Here is a 15,515-nt window from a genome sequence, read left to right as displayed (position 1 = left end):
TCAACCCGAAAGACAGAGAAGACCACTGGCATGTGAGTGGCTTTGAGTACGCTTGGGGCAGGTCGGGGAACGCCCCCCCTCCTGGCCACACCCCGCACGCGACAGGTTTACAAACCCCGTATCGCGCCGGGCACGTTTCACGCGAGAAGCTCAAGTACACCCGGTGTTATCGGCGGGTGGCAGGCATGGACCGGTCTTCCCAGCCATGGCTCCGTTCGGTGCGTCTAAGTGTGCTATTAGTACCCGCAGAGGGGTGTGATAGCGGGAGGCATCGAGTCTCTGGCTTTTCCTGCCTTGCGAATGGGTCCTGCTGCAACGGCGGCCAGGTATGGCATCGGTGCGTTTCTCCCTGGTCTTAGGTGGACGCTTCCCTCTGAATAAGCCTCCATAGTGACCTCCGAGGTAGCCTGTTCAGCTACGGCCTTGCTTGTGTGGGACGTGTTGATCAACCTTGACCGGGAGGTGAATATAGCAGGCTCCTACGCGTTCATCTGAACTCTCTTTTGCTGATGAAACGGTCTTCGTTCAGATTGAGTATATATGGAGGTTTGTGGCTGGACCATATCTAGTGACAAAGATATACCCACTCGATATTATAGCGGACGAAACGGCTGGGTGAAGTGGACGTTCCTCCTCATGCGACACGTACCATATTTAATCCAAGGGTAATGTCGTACCATTAACTCCCTAAGCTTTGGCTAACCTTCAATACTAGAGCTGTGTTGACCCTGGTCGCAACCGCAGGACACATCTGGGAAAATTGGGAATGTAAAGCTTGGATCGCATTCCAGCTAGTGGGAATAGAGGCCCTCACGATCATCGTAGAGGTTGTGTTGATGGTCCGCGGTACGTTTTATTTATATCGGCGCGATACTAGGCATAGCCTTACTGACACCGTCTGGCAACAGTGTACGCTATGTACAACCGAGATCGCGCCGTTCTCGCTCTCATCATATTACTGTTCGTGGCGGAGGTCGCAGCCATGTGGAGCATCCTCGCTATTTCCATTCCGCAGATCACATTCACTTCGCAATGCTTGGTAACTACCACCCCGAAGCTGTTCCCCGCTTACTGGTAGGTAGTGGCTGGACAAGAATTTTAAGCACGGCGTTGACTTCTCATGGCTCTAGGACGCTCTCACTGGCGTTCGAAACCACACTCTTCGCGCTGACCCTGCTTCGCTTCGCGAGTACGGTCGCTGCGGCCCCAGTACATCGACATTCGATTCTATTTGTCCTGGTGCGCGACGGTACATGGGCATACGCGATTATCTTCGGCAAGTAACAACCTGTCTTCATGCGCACTGGATGTAGACTGACTTTACACTGACTTTACTGTGCAGTGGTCATGCTCCTTAACACTGTGATGTACCAGACACAACACAACGCTTTGGCAGGCGTATGCTATTTGTCAGTACCGTATCCCCCTTTCGAGGTCGATACGTCGCTGATCTGCGCCACCAATACCCCAGCTGGGAGATATCGGTCATGGCGTTCGCGGTGAGTCAACGTGATAGAGTGTTCCGCGCGATTTGTAAATGCTGACCTTACCCTCGGACACGCGCAGGGTTCTCATATCCTGCTCAACCTACGACAGTTAGCAGTAGAGCCTCGCAGTAGCTGGCAAGACCCGGATTCAGAAAGCGAGCCGTCGACATTCGAGAGGATACCGCTCCCCGAGGTTCGTTTCGCGAGGGACACCGAGATACAGCCGCTACCGCAGTTGCATGTGTAGCAATAAAGTGTAGTTCTAGCAGTACGAGCTCAAGCGCTCAAGGCGCAAGATCGCTATTTCAGACGCATCTCATGATATGGGCCCGAAATGAAGAACCCGGACGTCGAGACATAGTTTCGACAAGGCTCCTATAATTAATAAATGGGACAGATGCCCGTAGGCTAGTGGTGGCATGTCATAATCGCCGTGGCGCAGTATTGGTATAACGATCTACTGTGCAACAATCGATGCGTTCAATAAGTTACCGTCGATTAAGCATCATAAACTACCCCTCCCCATCCCCATCGTCCTTGCCAGTGTTCACGCGACCACAGCTGCAACCACTGGCGTCGCGCTCCCCGAGCCGCTCGGCTGCGCACTCGCAGACCGTCCGAGCAGAGACTTGGGCTCAAGCTTGAAGCGGTGCTTCGCCTTCGCCTGCTTCTTCTTCAGCCGCTCCTTGCAGCGGTCGCACAGCGAACCCGAGCATCCCGCGGACAGCAGCCGTTTGCAGTTCTTGTTGCTGCACGAAGAGATCTGCATTGTGGTAGTGAGTGCCCAATCGACGCGTCGTACATCAACCTTCACGTACCTTGTCGGAAGGCGGACTGGCGATAGACTGCGTAACCTCCGCAGGCTGCGTGACCTCCACGAGCTGCGGGCCCTGGGCGTCCACAACTGCGACAGCAACGCGGTCAACATGGTGCGCCACGTGCACGCCCATGCTCGCAGCCGTCGGCACCGGCGGCTGCAGCCTGAACTTCGAGTACGCGCCCCCGTACTCGAGCTCGCCCTCGTCCGACCGCTTGCGCTTAGCCCCCGGGGCGCCGTTCGCGGAGGAGCCCCCGTGCTGCCCGTTCTGGTACGTCTCCTCCGTGCGAACGATGAAGGTCGAGAACCGCTGCGGGTGTGGCCGCCCGGGCTCTGAGGAGGACGACGACGCGCCTGCCTCGGGCTGATGGGTGCTCTCCTGCTGTGCCTTGGGGGGCGTGGGCGGGAAGGTGTTGTTGTACACGAGAGGCTGGATAGGTGGTGGCGTTTGCGGGCGCTGCTGCTGCTGCTGCTGCTGTTGAAGTTGCTGTTGGTGTTCCGGCTGCTGCTCTGGCTGCTGCTCCTGTGGCTGCTCCGGCTGTTCCTCCGGCTGCTCCGCCGGAGCAGGCTGCGGAAGCGTCGGAGACGACTGATAAGGCGGTGGCGGAGGGTACGCATAGTAAGGCTGAGGAGGAAGGTACGCCTGTCCCGGCTGAGGACTCGACTGTACAGGATAGCCCTGCCCTGGCGCCGGAGGTGGGGGGTATGGGTGTCCAGGGGGCGGCGCGTAAGGTCCTGGGTATCCGTACGGCTGGCCGGGGTAGGGGTAGGGGTATGCGCCGTACGGGGGCGCATACATCGGGGGTGGAGGCGGATACGATCCCTTCGGCGGCGAGTAGGGGTAGCCGTAGTTCGGTGGGGGTGGGTAGGGCATGTACGGTGGCTGCATGAAGTACGGGTAGCCCTGCGGGTATTGCGGGGGAGGGGCTCCCTGTGACGCATCGGTATTCGAGGGGGGCGCGCCGTCAGCAGCCTGGATAGGCTCTTGGCCGCCGTGGGTATCGACGGCTTGTGAGGCTGGCGTGGCCTCACTGGTGTTCTGCTGCTTGACCTTCGACTTGCCCTTACCCTTGCCCTTCTTCTTCGGTGCGCTAGCCGTCGAAGCGATCGTAGTATCAACGCCCTTACCGCTCTCCTCCGTGTTGGCATTGCCTACGGAAGCACTGGAGGACTCAATGCCTGCCAGACCTGCCGTAGAGGGGGCTCCTGTTATCTGAATATGCAAGCGGGTCAGCACTGCGTCGCATTCATAGAGAACAGGGACAAACCTTCTCATGCCGCGCATTGATCTGAGCAGCCTGTTCAGGAGAAAGCGGATTCATGAAGACGAAGGCGCTCTGATCCGACGCAGGGGCGCTGCTGAACATGGATGTTGACGAGCTGGCGTCCGCGGCTTGCAATCCCTGGGTTGGTAATGGAACGCGCTGCAACACAGACGGCGCGATAGAGCCGTTCGACATCCCCTCTGCACCTGTGTTCATCGAAGGGCCCCCGTTCATCTCCCCACCCGTTGTGCCGCCAACCGCCTCTCCGTCTCCTTGAGCATCGCTAGCCCCCGCGTTCTTCACGTCTGCTGTCTCGCCCTTTTTCTTCTTCCCCTTCTTACTTTTCTTCTCGCCTGGTGGCGCGCCCGACATGCTCCTGCTGCCCTTGCCTTCCACCTCCAGCCGCATCCGTTCCAGCTTCGGATCGACCACCTCGGGCGGGATGAGCCCACTATCCCGTAACGCTTTCAGCCGTCGCCCAGCACGATCGCGCGACCGACACAGGTCGCACATCTTCCACGGGTTGCTCGGCGACAGCAAGTTCGCACACGCACGAATAGAACATACATGGTTCGTGCGCCTCGACCCGCGCGCTGCGGGCGGTACCCCGTGCGTCGGCTCCCCGAGCGGCGTCTCGTCCAGCTGCTCCCCGTCGGGCCCCGTGCCGTTGTCGCCCGCGAGCATAACCCCGGACTCCGCGACGACCCGCGGGAGCGCGTACTCCGGGTCCAGGCTCGGCTCGCGCAGGTGGCGCTCGATGTCCTCGAGCTCGAGCTGGGCATCCATTTCCTGCTCGCCGCCGCTCATGCTGCTCTCGTCGTCGTCCACCCCGTCGGCGTCTCCAGAGCTCGGGTCGCGCAGCCCCGCCGCGGCTGCCCATCCGTCGTAGACCTGCGCTTTCACCTCTTTGTCACGTACACGCTTGAGCTTGCTGTGGTGTCTGTTCTGTATCCGGTGCCGCTCGCAGCGGAGGTACTGGTAGTCCCCGGGAAGAATCTCACGACAATGCGAGACGGTGCACATCCGAGGCGGACGCGGGGTTGGCTGTCCGTCGACCGAGCCCTGCCCCGACGGTCCTGCGTCTCCCGACCCAGAGCCGTCCGGGGGAGAGGCGGCGTACTCGTGCCAGATCTCGTCGTCGTCGGGCGGGAGCGGTGGTAGGCCTTGCTCCGCGCGCCGTTTGTCCTCCTCTTCGCGTAGTTGCTTTAGTTCATGCACCGCGATCTCTTTCTCCTTGCGCCATTTCGCCCGCTTCGTCGTGCCGTAGTTGCGGTATCGGTTCCGACATGGCTCGCACATCTTGAAAAAGGAGTTGCCCGCGATGAGCGTCTTGCAGCCCTTGATCGAGCAGAAGCGTGGGGGGAGCTGGCCGTCGACGGGTGGTGCACTCGCGCCGACGGGGACGGTGGGTCCAGAGGTGATGCGCGTGGAGAGAGTGAGGTTCGGGACCGATTTGAGGACCTCCGCGAGGGCTGGATGGATTTCTGGGGCTGGCGGTGGAGGCGGCGGTCCAGTGTGTTGGTGGGGGTGTTGATGATGTTGCATTTGCTGGGCATGATGTAACGCCTGCTGGTGGTGCACCTGCTGCTGGAGTTGGTGCAGCTGGTAGCTGGTCTGGTCGAAGAGGTCATGGTCGCTGGAGTGCGCGTGTCCGTGCGGCAGAGTCAGTGCGCCCGCGAGCTCAGAGGCTTGCGAGAAGAGGCTGGGGTCGAGCGCGCGGGGGTCCCACGGCTGAGAGTAGTCGAAGGCTTGCGAGCTTTCGTCATTTGTTTGCGGGATCTGCGGAGAGGGTTGTGATCTCGATTAGCTTTCGTTCCTGTACTTCCGCACATAGAACTTGAGCGAAGCGCGGCCTCTTTTGGAGGATCACTTCCGCGATACAACTTTCTTCGCGAAGTCACTTGTATACGTTCTTACGAACTCTGCCAGTGGCCACAATGAGCCTAAGGATGCAACGCGCGTGTTGTAAAAACGAGCATACGCTTGGTATGTTCATAAGGATGGAATATTGACGAAAGAAAGCCGTATCGCTTCCGTCGCGTGCGCATGGCGACGTGTACGAACGCGTTCACCGACTCTTCCCGAAGAATGGCACCATGCCTTCGCGACAAACAGAAACTTACCTCGAAAGACCGCGATGGACCCGCCACAGGCTCTCCGGGGTGTGCATGCTCGTCCTGCTGGGAAGCTCCGTCGTCGGGCATCCATGCCACGGGCTGGCCAGAATTGAGGAGGGCCTTCTCCATCTTGCGCTTCGCGCGTTTCGTATTCGCGTACGTGCGGTGACGACTGCGACACTCTTCGCACATCTTGTGCGGGTACGCCGGCGCGAGGACGGCCGCGCATCCTTTCACGGAACAGTGTCTGGTGTTGGATCCTTCTTCTTGGGGTCCGCCATTGGAGTCATTATGGGCAAAAGTGTGCGCGCCGTCGACGGCGGTGAGGGGCGGGGGATAGGGCGGAGCGGGACCGGAAGTGACATTGGGGAAGGAGACATGCTCGCGATAGTAGGAGCTCATTGGGAACCGGCGCCAGGCGGCAGGGACTGGGAAGCAGGCAGACAGCTGGGACGCGGTCGAGCGCAGGCGGTGGGAGGTCTGGGACAGCGTCACCCCGTACGGCATCGCCCCACTCCCCACGTGGAGGCGTTTACTCTCGCTCTCATTTGTTTCCCCAAATTCTTTTGTCCTTATTCTCTATAGCAGACGAGTGTCCTTAGGGAAGTGAGGAATCGATGCGGACACTTTTTTTACGACAGGAAATGTCCTCTGAGCAGTGCCAATCGATGCGCGAGGATGGGACAGTGTACCGGGGTCCCGCTCGAGTTAGGTGCGCGGGAGTCTGGGGTCCGAGGCGGGGTCTGGTAAGACCACCGAGCTCGCTCGCAAAGCGGTCTTCCAAATCCTCCACTCAACCCCTTCCACTCCCTCATCTCCCCAGCCGTCCACATCCCCAAGTGCTCCCTATATGTCCGGCCTTGGATACTTCGCTTTTCCCCCGCCCAGCAGCGTGCCATCGGGGAGCTCTGCGAGAGAAGGACTTGCCACCCAGCAGCCACAAAATGACGTCAATCATCTTCCCAGTGCAGCCACCGAGACCTCCCGCGATGCAGAGGAGCGTGCGCAAGCCTCGGCGGAACAACGGAGACGCCAGGAAATGCAGCGGCAGCGACGTATTGAGGCGCAGGCGGAGATGGCTCTGCAGGGCGAACTTGAATACGTCCGCATGGGCTTGAGCGTGCGCGACCGACACGGACGCGTCGACAAGGCACGCACGGAGTACCTTCGCGCGGAGGCTCGGAGACGCGACGCGCTGGCCAGGGTCATCAAGCAATGGGAGACATACAAAACGCGTTGGACGGCTCTCCTGGCTTCCGACACGCCCCTTGGTTTTGCGGACATCCCATGGCCTGTCCCTCAACAACCGTCTTCCACTCATGATCTCCAGCCTGAGGCCATCGTCCAGTTCTTCACTGAATCTCTTCAGGCGACCGGAACCGCGACGACCGAATCCGACAGATTGCGGAGTGCGCTTCTACGCTGGCACCCAGACAAGATGTCCACGGTACTCGCGCGTACTGTGGTTGCCGACGCGGGGTCGGTCAGTGAAGGCGTCAACGTGGTCTTTCGTGCCCTCCATGCACGCATACATCACGTCAAGGACACTGCGCCACCCCGTAGTGCGTAGCGTATCCTTACAGCGTTGAAGCTGATATCCTTTGTAACAGTATGATCTCCTTATAATGATTGGCTGCTTTGATGTACGTGGTCCTTGGTGTTCTATGTTGGCACCCAGACAAGATGTCCGCGATACTCTCACGGAGGGGAGCTGACGACGCGGAGTCTGTCAGTGAAGGCGTCAACATCGTCTTTCGCGCTCTCCATGCGAGCATACAAGAAGTCAAGGACCCTGCCACAGCCTCTTGGTGCGCAACGATTTCTTGGGGACATGAGACTGATATCTTTTGTAACGGTACGGTGCCATTATGATGATCGACTGCTGATACACATCTTCAGTAGTAACGCGTAGTCTGCATGAGTATGTCCACAATTTTTTTCGTCAGTAGGAACCGCGACATTTGCCGAATTAGCCACGCCGGAAACGAAGACGGTGAGGCGGAGGTGCGCGCTCGCGCTCAGCGCTCATGTCCGAGACCCCACATCTTCGCCTCAAGGCAGAGCTTGTGGCCGCACCCGCGAATACCCTAGGTGAAAGTCAGGGATTGGCACCGCCAACTCCACCTATCAGCTAGCATAAACTCTTGGTTTGATTGGGTGGCTTCCGGTTTGCAATTCCTGCGAGACACAAACGCCGGCTGAACCCCGGAGAAGTCATCGTCGATCAGCGTGAACTTATGGCGGACTCCACGAGCTCCTGGATCGACCTTGTCTCACATGAACCACACAGCCCACCGAAGGCGTATAAAGTGACACCGTTATCACGGTAAGTAAAGTCAAAGTGCCCGCTTCACAGACCGACACCGAACTCATTGGTACGATGGTACCCTTTGCGTCGTCAACGGAGATCGATACCTAATTAATTCACGTGCTGTAGCCTCGCAATATCCTACAATGTCGACCACGCATACACTCACCACGGAAGGCACCGTCCCCTTCACCTACAATGGCGAGACGTACGAGACGTACTACAAAGTCCTCGGCGACCTCTCCGACCGCTCCCGCACGCCCCTCATCGGTCTCCACGGTGGTCCTGGACTCGTGCACAATTACCTTGTCCCGCTCGCCGACCTGACCGTGGCCTCCGCCACGCCCGTCGTGCTCTACGATCAGCTCGGAAACGGACGCTCATCGCACGTGCGCGACAAACCTCCTACGTTCTGGACGGTCGACCTCTTCGTCGCGGAATTGCAGAACCTCCTCACCCATCTCGGCGCGCAGGACTCCTTCGACCTGCTCGGCCACTCCTGGGGCGGCGTTCTTGGGGCGGAGTTCGCGGTGCGCACGCAATCCGCAGGCCTGAAACACCTCGTGCTCTCAAACTCGCTCGCGTCGTTCGAGCTGTGGATCCAGAGCGTCGGCGGGCTGCTGCAGTCGTTCCCCCCAGAGGTGCAGGCGGGGATCGGGGGAGGGATGAGCGACACGAAGAAGTATAGGGAGGCGATTCTGGCGCTGCACGCGGTGCACGGGTGCACGGTGAAGCCCCCGCCGGAGGAGTACTTCTACTCGCTCGACGCGAGCATCGGGGAGGGCGGAGACCCGACTGTAGCGCACGCGCCGTGAGTTTCCCGTCTTAACTGAAAGCATCCATGAGGCTGATGTCCAAGCAGGCTCATGGTCGGCTGGAGCATCATCGACCGGCTGCACCTCGTGCGCGTGCCGACGCTCGTGCTGAACGGGCGCAAGGACATCTCGCAGGACTTCGTCGTTGCGCCGTTCTTCGAGCGGATCCCGAAGGTGAAGTGGGTCACGTTCGAGAACTCGAGCCATACGCCGTTCTTCGAGGAGCGCGAGCGGTACATGCAGGTTGTCGCCGGTTTCTTGAAGCTCAATGCCTGATCTGGGATTCGGCGATTATACACGAGTATGTATCAACATTGTAGGAATGGATGTGTCTTCTCGGCTTCTAGGCTAGCGGCAAGGTACGCACATAGCGTTGCGCCGGAAGGCCGCGGGTGCGCTCGCACGACCTGACAGCAAGATCGGCGGTCGTTGTGCGGAGGCGAGAAGGCTCTGGACAGCGCCCATGCCTATTTCGAGCAACAGCCGCCCCATCTCCTCCAACGTCGGATCCGCACACGGTGAGAGCATGTTTCGATGCCAGAGAAGCAATACGCGCTACATCTGTTACAGTGTTTAACCAAGGTCAGCACCGCTATTACGCCAAGTTCTGGGACCGCCGAGACTGAAGCACACTAGCCGTAGCGGGACGGAGGACTCAGTGCGGAGCTACAGGGACCTGGTGCATATACGGAGTGGTTGCCGGCGACATGAGTCTCGGGAGGTGCGAATAGGTATGTATGATGCATGGACGGTCTTCCTTTGGCATGACATTTACTGCATGGCCCTATAGGAACCGCGCAAATGAGAGCGCCGTAGGGGACGTTTGGATTGGAGCCCTCCGTGCGACAAGTGGCGTCGGTTAGTTGCAAACGTCCTTCTGCGACCGGTAAGTCGTGTGCAGCGAGCGAGGCCGAGCGCGCATCGTACTCCGCCAGGGAAGGGTGACCTCGCGTCGCAGAACGGAACACCCTTCAGGAACAGTGCGCAATGTGGATAAAAGCTGGCCTCATTGTGTGCCGTCCCTATCCCCCCGGTGTATCTTCCAGCTCTTCCTGAGTTGTTGCCGGAACTCGCTGGCTACTTTCCTCAGACTGCTTATTTTCTCCGCCTTACTCTCCTCAAAGACACACATCGTAATGCCGTCCCGCAAGTCTTGGAAGGATGCTTCTGTTCAGCAGAAGACGGTTGTGATACCGGACTTATCTGTCAAAGAACTACTTTCAGTCATTCCGTGAGTAATATCATTGGTCATGAGGAGCATACTATTGATCCAGATTTCAACCTACCAGAGCCCATTGTTTTGAGCGTTCAACTATCAGGTCCTTGTCTTATGTGTGAGTACATACGCGCACTCAGCATTGCGCCCGCTCACCCGATCCTATCCATGGTCAGCGTCATGGACATGACCATCATAGTCTCCCTTTGCAAGCTTGCGTACGCCATGGACGCACTTCTGACCCCGGAGCACATCACCTTGCCATTCTCACCGCTATATCCATTGGCGCGCTTTGTATCCTGGACCGTATGCACCTTCATATCGGGCCTGTTTGGTTTCGGACTTTGGGGCATCGGCCACGAGTGCGGGCACTACGCGTTCTCGCAGCACAAGTGGGTCAACGATGTGGTCGGCTTCGTCCTCCACTCCGCGTAGGTCCCTCTCAGGCTATGCACAAACTATGCGACCGTGCTCATGTGTGTACTCGCGCAGGGTGGGTGTACCGTTCTTCACGTGGCGGTACAGCCATGCAAAGCACCACGCCGGCACATCGCATATGACCCGCGAGCAGGCGTATGTCCCGCGGACGCGCTCCGAGCTGGGCCTACCTCCGTTCAACCCAGCCAAAGAGGACCGCATTGGGTCGCGGGTATCCTCCGAGGTCCAGCGGGAGTTGTGGGATGCCATTGGGGACTCCCCCATTGGAGCGATGTTCACTTCGTTTGCTTACCTGGTAAGCAAAGCCGTTATGTCTGTACACTGCCCGATCATAACCTTCGTAACCTCTCAGACCATCGGCTGGCCTGCATATATTCTCGCGAATACCGGCGGACAGCCGAGTTATCCAAAGGGCACGAACCGTACGTCTGCTGCTACTTGCTCGTATGTTTGGCGGCTGATCTGGAGGTGTCTGGGCAGACATTGACCCCTCGTCGGTCATGTTCAAACCCGGGCAGCGAACGATGATCCTCGTGTCCAATGTGGGACTTTTGCTCTGGCTCGCAGCTATCGGTGCCTCCATATCTCGCTGGGGATTCTTCGAAGTGTTCCGCACCTATCTGGTGCCCTACCTGTGGTATGCTATCAATCTGTTCTTATAGACCATGATAGCGAAACCAACCTGCCTCCTTCAACAGGGTGAACCACTGGTTAATCATGATTACATTCCTTCAACACACCGACCCCCTTCTGCCCCACTACCGAGAGGCGGAGTTCACCTTCCAACGCGGCGCGCTGTCCACCCTCGACCGCAACCTTCTCGGCGACTTCGGGCCCCTCGCTGCGCGGTTCGGCGCGTTCGCGACGCACGGCGTGTCCGAAGTGCACGTCCTGCACCACGTCTCGAGCAAGATCCCGCACTACCACGCGTGGGAGGCGGCGGCCGCGCTCCGGGCGCGCCTCGCGCAGGAGGGCATCGAGCTGCAGGGCAGGCCGGGCGGGTGGGTGGAGATGTACCGTGTGATGCGGGAGTGCAAGTTCGTCGAGGACGAGGGGAACATCGTGTTCTACAAAAATGCGTATGGGCTCGCCTCTGCCCGGCCGGTGTTCGCGGACCACACCCCGAGCGACTCTGGTGTCGAGATGAGTGGGAAGGACGAGTAAAGTCGCCCGCACAAGGGCCTATTGGTGCGGAAGGGGCCACTGGTTTTTTTTGCTACTTCTGCTTAATGGACTCTAGGGACTTTGAAGAAACGCTGGTGGCAAGTACTTACTTGGGGGTATAGAAGCATCTAATAGTTCGAAGATCTAACCAAGTAGCCTATATTGTAAGACATGTCAATGCGTTCTAATTGCTTTGTAGATGTGCAGCGAGTCTTTGAAAGAAGGCTTATATTGAGCTTATAGAAGGATTGGTATCCGTAAGTAGGAGCAACTGATCCTGCGCGCTTAGCTCGTTAATCTCCACTTAATCATCGCCTCGCTCGGCACCGCACGCACCCTCATGAACACCCTTGACCATCGTTGACTCTGCTGCACGGAACGGAACTCGGACATTGGCTAGAAACTTGTCGGAGACACTAGAGCTGTTCTTGAGCGGTACATCTTCTCCCCGACGCTGACTCACTCTAGACGGCCGATTCGTCAAAGTTTCGTCTCGCCAGTACATAACCTTCTTTAACTTCAACTTGCACATACACCACCACCAACACCACCACCAACACCCCTCCATTGCATGCCTGAGACCTCCACTACCGCCGCTATCAATCCCCAGCCACCTCAGACCGGTACCGACGGTGCTCCGCGCCCGCGAAACAGGCGCAGAGGAGGTGCAAGCAATCCCCAGCCAGACCACGGAGAAAACCCATCTACCGCAGGAGGCCCCGACTCCGGCAGCAATGCCAAGGGCGCTCGTAGGCCACGCAGGCCTCGCGCCCCAGCAGGAGCAACAGACGGACACTCAGGTGAGCCGTCCATCACCCACCCAGAAGGCCGCGGTCCCCCGCGAGGACCGCCGGGTGGAAACAGAGGACGAGGAGGAAACAGAGGTGGTCCAGTAGAGAACGGTCCCTCTCTAGACGGTGGTTCTACCCATTCTCGTCCACCTCGAGGACCTAGACGAGGCGGCGGCGGCCGTCCAACTAATAATGCGGAGGCGGGCATCGAGGCGGGTCGCCCCCCATCTGCGGCAGACGGTCAATCCACACGAAACAAGAGGCCGCGCCGAAACCACGGCCGTAACTTCCAGGGCGAGCTCACAGAGGGCGCTGGCGAGGGCACCCGCCAAGACGCACGCTCGTCGGAGAAGTATCGCAGCAACGCACCGGTGAAGGACGATCTAACCTCACGTCTCACGTACGACTTGAGCACGCCGCCTTACCCTGACTGTCTGATCTGTTTCGCGCCGATAACGCCCGCGCAAGCAACCTGGTCGTGCTCTCCCTCGCACCCGACCATGGTTGGGTCAGACGACGAACATGGTGCGCCGGGGGGCGCACCGCGAGCCGATAGCAGCGCGCAGTGTTGTTGGATGACATTCCATCTGAAGTGTCTCCACGCGTGGGCCGCTAAAAGCGTCAAAGATGTTGTGGAAGCATGGCGAGCGAGAGGGGAGGTGAAGGAGGGCGATTGGAGATGCCCCGGCTGTCAGTCGAAACGCAAGGCCGTGCCGAGCAGTTACTGGTATGCTATTCGTATATATGATCTAGGTGATAAATTCTGATCTCGCATCTTGTAGGTGTTTCTGTGGATCTGCGCCGGATCCCAAACCGCCGCGCCTGGCTACTCCACACTCCTGTGCCAATCCATGCTCACGGCCGCGCGCATGCGGTCATCCGTGTTCTCTCACCTGTCATCCTGGGCCGTGCCCTCCCTGTCAAGTCACGACCCAGATGCCATGTTACTGCAGTAAACAGGTGCTCTCCTTCCGGTGCTCACACCTTGCACTAGGAAGGAGCGGCGTTCCAGCACTTGCTGAGCTATCGTGCGGCCAGACGTGTGGACGTATACTCAGTTGCGGCAACCATACATGTGCCGACCCTTGCCATCCTGGAAGCTGCAAACCTTGTCCTGTAAAGGTTTCAGCACGCTGCTACTGTGGGAAGGACGAGAAGGAGTTAAGTTGCGGGGAGGGCGAAGAGAAGGAGTGTAGAGTCGTCCAGAATGGGAACGAGGATTCATGGGTCGGGCGATTTGCTTGCGAGAACACTTGCGATAGGTAAGAATGTTCCACCTATTTCTGAGTGCCCAGCTTTTGCTAACGAATTACGTAGACCTTTCGATTGCGGCATTCATCATTGCTCGAAGCCTTGCCACCCCCCATCTCCCACTCCGGTTCCCTGTCCTCGCTCGCCTTCGATCGTCACACACTGCCCTTGCGGCAAGCACGCCCTGACTCCCGACTCCAAACCCTTCTTCCCACCAAACACGCTCCTAACGCGTACCGCCTGCACCGACCCGGTGCCGACGTGCGCGTCGACGTGCATGAAGCCCCTGGACGGCTGCGACCACGTCTGCTCTGTACGCTGTCACACCGGACCTTGCCCGCCTTGTTCCATCATGATCGTTCGCCCGTGCCGCTGTGGCTCTACGACCCGCGAGGTGCGCTGCTTTGAGGATGCAGCGCGTGCTCGGGCCCGAGCCCGCGGAGAGACAGGTCCCAACGTGGAGATCACCTGCGAACGTCCCTGCGGTGCGCTCAGGGCGTGCGGACGGCACCAGTGCAACCGTCTGTGTTGTCCGCTCGCGTCACTCGCAGGCTTGACGAAGGGGAAGGGGAAGAAGCGAGCTGGGGCTGGGGGAGACGCGCTAGCCTTCGTTGACCAAGAGGGTTGGCATGAGTGCGACCTCGTCTGTGGCAAGCTGCTCAGCTGCGGAAACCACCATTGCGAGGAGCAGGATCATAAGGGCCCGTGCCCGCCCTGCTTAAGGAGCTCTTTTGAGGAGGTACGTCGGTCTTGCTATACGTCCGACTGTATGCGGTGTTGATAGCCTCTTAGATGATCTGCAACTGTGGCCGCACTGTGCTAGAACCGCCAATCCCATGTGGAACCAGGATCGCCTGCACTTATCCCTGTCATCGGGATCGCCCTTGTGGCCACCCGCAGACTCACCATGCATGTCACGAAGACCCGGCACCGTGCCCGCCATGTCCATTCTTGACTACAAAGAAGTGCGCATGCGGCAAGAAGACGGTCGACAACGTCCGTTGCTCGCAGGAGAAGGTGTCCTGCGGTACGGCTTGCGGAAAGTGCGTGCCAACATATTTATACGTAGCTGTGACACTGACGCTTCATCTACGTCAGGCTTCTTGGCTGCGGTTTCCACCACTGCGAGCGGCTCTGCCACGGCGACTCCTGCGGTCCCTGCCACGCGCCGTGCGGAAAGCCCCGCAAACTATGCATGCCCGCCATCCACCCGTGCACGCTCTCGTGCCACGCGCCCGCGTCATGCGACGAGTCCGAACCATGCCGCTCGATCGTCACCATCAGCTGCCCGTGCGGGCGCATCCGGCAGTCCGTGCCCTGTGGGCGGTCGATGACGAACCCCGCGCGCGAGGGCGGCCAGCAGCTGAAGTGCACGAACGAATGCGGGATCGCGAAGCGTAACGCACGGCTCGCGGAAGCGCTCGGCATCAACCCCGAGCGCGCGGACAGCCGGCTGAACCAGGTGTCGTACAACGACGACCTCACCACGTTCGCGCGCGCGAACGCCAAGTTCTGCGCCATCGTCGAGAAGAGCTTCGCCGAGTACGTATCCCTCCCTCCCTCGCGCCTGCGCATACACTCAAATAGCACTATCCGCCCGTAGCTTCCTCGCGTCGGACAAGAAGAGCCAGATCCTGCCGCACATGCCGGAGCAGAAGCGCAAGTTCGTGCACGACCTCGCGGGCGTGTACCGCCTGGACACGCAGATGGTCGACCAGGAGCCGCACCGCAGCGTGCAGCTCCTGCGGCGCATCGACTCGCGCGTGCCCGCCCCGCTGCTCTCCGCCGCGGCCGCGCCAGCGCTGAGCGGCCTCGGGAAGCTCGCGGACCTGCGCGCGGGCGGGCT

General features: G+C 59.3%; 6 protein-coding genes across 6 annotated transcripts in view; 5 read left to right on the top strand and 1 right to left on the bottom strand.

Annotated features, from left to right (window-relative positions):
* Positions 1–300: 300 nt before the first annotated feature.
* TRAVEDRAFT_50105 (uncharacterized protein) lies at positions 301–1,734 on the top strand (the record flags this gene model as incomplete). Its single annotated transcript, XM_008042883.1, has 10 exons — positions 301–337; positions 392–462; positions 530–546; positions 600–665; positions 716–846; positions 909–1,074; positions 1,131–1,249; positions 1,343–1,409; positions 1,472–1,499; positions 1,567–1,734. The coding sequence occupies 10 exons, from the start codon at positions 301–303 to the stop codon at positions 1,732–1,734; spliced, it is 870 nt and encodes a 289-aa protein (XP_008041074.1).
* A 190-nt stretch (positions 1,735–1,924) lies between these two features.
* On the bottom strand, positions 1,925–2,685 carry TRAVEDRAFT_30397 (uncharacterized protein). The gene is made up of 2 exons (XM_008042746.1): positions 2,306–2,685; positions 1,925–2,250 (listed from the first exon to the last, which is right to left on the bottom strand). The coding sequence occupies exons 1-2, from the start codon at positions 2,435–2,437 to the stop codon at positions 2,035–2,037; spliced, it is 348 nt and encodes a 115-aa protein (XP_008040937.1). The 5' UTR covers positions 2,438–2,685; the 3' UTR covers positions 1,925–2,034.
* Positions 2,686–6,761: 4,076 nt separating this feature from the next.
* TRAVEDRAFT_130154 (uncharacterized protein) lies at positions 6,762–7,256 on the top strand (the record flags this gene model as incomplete). The annotated part of the gene is made up of 1 exon (XM_008043160.1): positions 6,762–7,256. The coding sequence occupies one exon, from the start codon at positions 6,762–6,764 to the stop codon at positions 7,254–7,256; it is 495 nt and encodes a 164-aa protein (XP_008041351.1).
* An 884-nt stretch (positions 7,257–8,140) lies between these two features.
* TRAVEDRAFT_22113 (proline-specific peptidase) lies at positions 8,141–9,085 on the top strand (the record flags this gene model as incomplete). The annotated part of the gene is made up of 2 exons (XM_008042680.1): positions 8,141–8,805; positions 8,857–9,085. 2 exons carry the CDS (start codon positions 8,141–8,143, stop codon positions 9,083–9,085), a joined length of 894 nt encoding a protein of 297 aa, XP_008040871.1.
* Positions 9,086–9,945: 860 nt separating this feature from the next.
* Positions 9,946–11,627, top strand: TRAVEDRAFT_38834 (uncharacterized protein; the record flags this gene model as incomplete). Its single annotated transcript, XM_008042828.1, has 7 exons — positions 9,946–10,040; positions 10,099–10,143; positions 10,202–10,456; positions 10,518–10,758; positions 10,816–10,885; positions 10,944–11,100; positions 11,162–11,627. 7 exons carry the CDS (start codon positions 9,946–9,948, stop codon positions 11,625–11,627), a joined length of 1,329 nt encoding a protein of 442 aa, XP_008041019.1.
* A 562-nt stretch (positions 11,628–12,189) lies between these two features.
* Positions 12,190–15,515, top strand: part of TRAVEDRAFT_65996 (uncharacterized protein) — a 4,410-nt gene continuing 1,084 nt past the window's right edge. The window contains exons 1-6 of the mRNA XM_008043159.1: positions 12,190–13,145; positions 13,201–13,680; positions 13,736–14,408; positions 14,462–14,712; positions 14,768–15,211; positions 15,273–15,432. Of these exons, the coding sequence (XP_008041350.1) occupies positions 12,199–13,145; positions 13,201–13,680; positions 13,736–14,408; positions 14,462–14,712; positions 14,768–15,211; positions 15,273–15,432 (2,955 nt within the window). The 5' untranslated portion in view covers positions 12,190–12,198. The remainder of the gene's footprint in view (positions 13,146–13,200; positions 13,681–13,735; positions 14,409–14,461; positions 14,713–14,767; positions 15,212–15,272; positions 15,433–15,515) is intronic.

The sequence above is a fragment of the Trametes versicolor genome, assembly GCF_000271585.1.
Source record: "Trametes versicolor FP-101664 SS1 unplaced genomic scaffold TRAVEscaffold_9, whole genome shotgun sequence".
Taxonomy (NCBI): domain Eukaryota; kingdom Fungi; phylum Basidiomycota; class Agaricomycetes; order Polyporales; family Polyporaceae; genus Trametes; species Trametes versicolor.
Note: the sequence above shows the minus strand (reverse complement) of the source record. Positions and strands in the feature narration are given on the sequence as shown.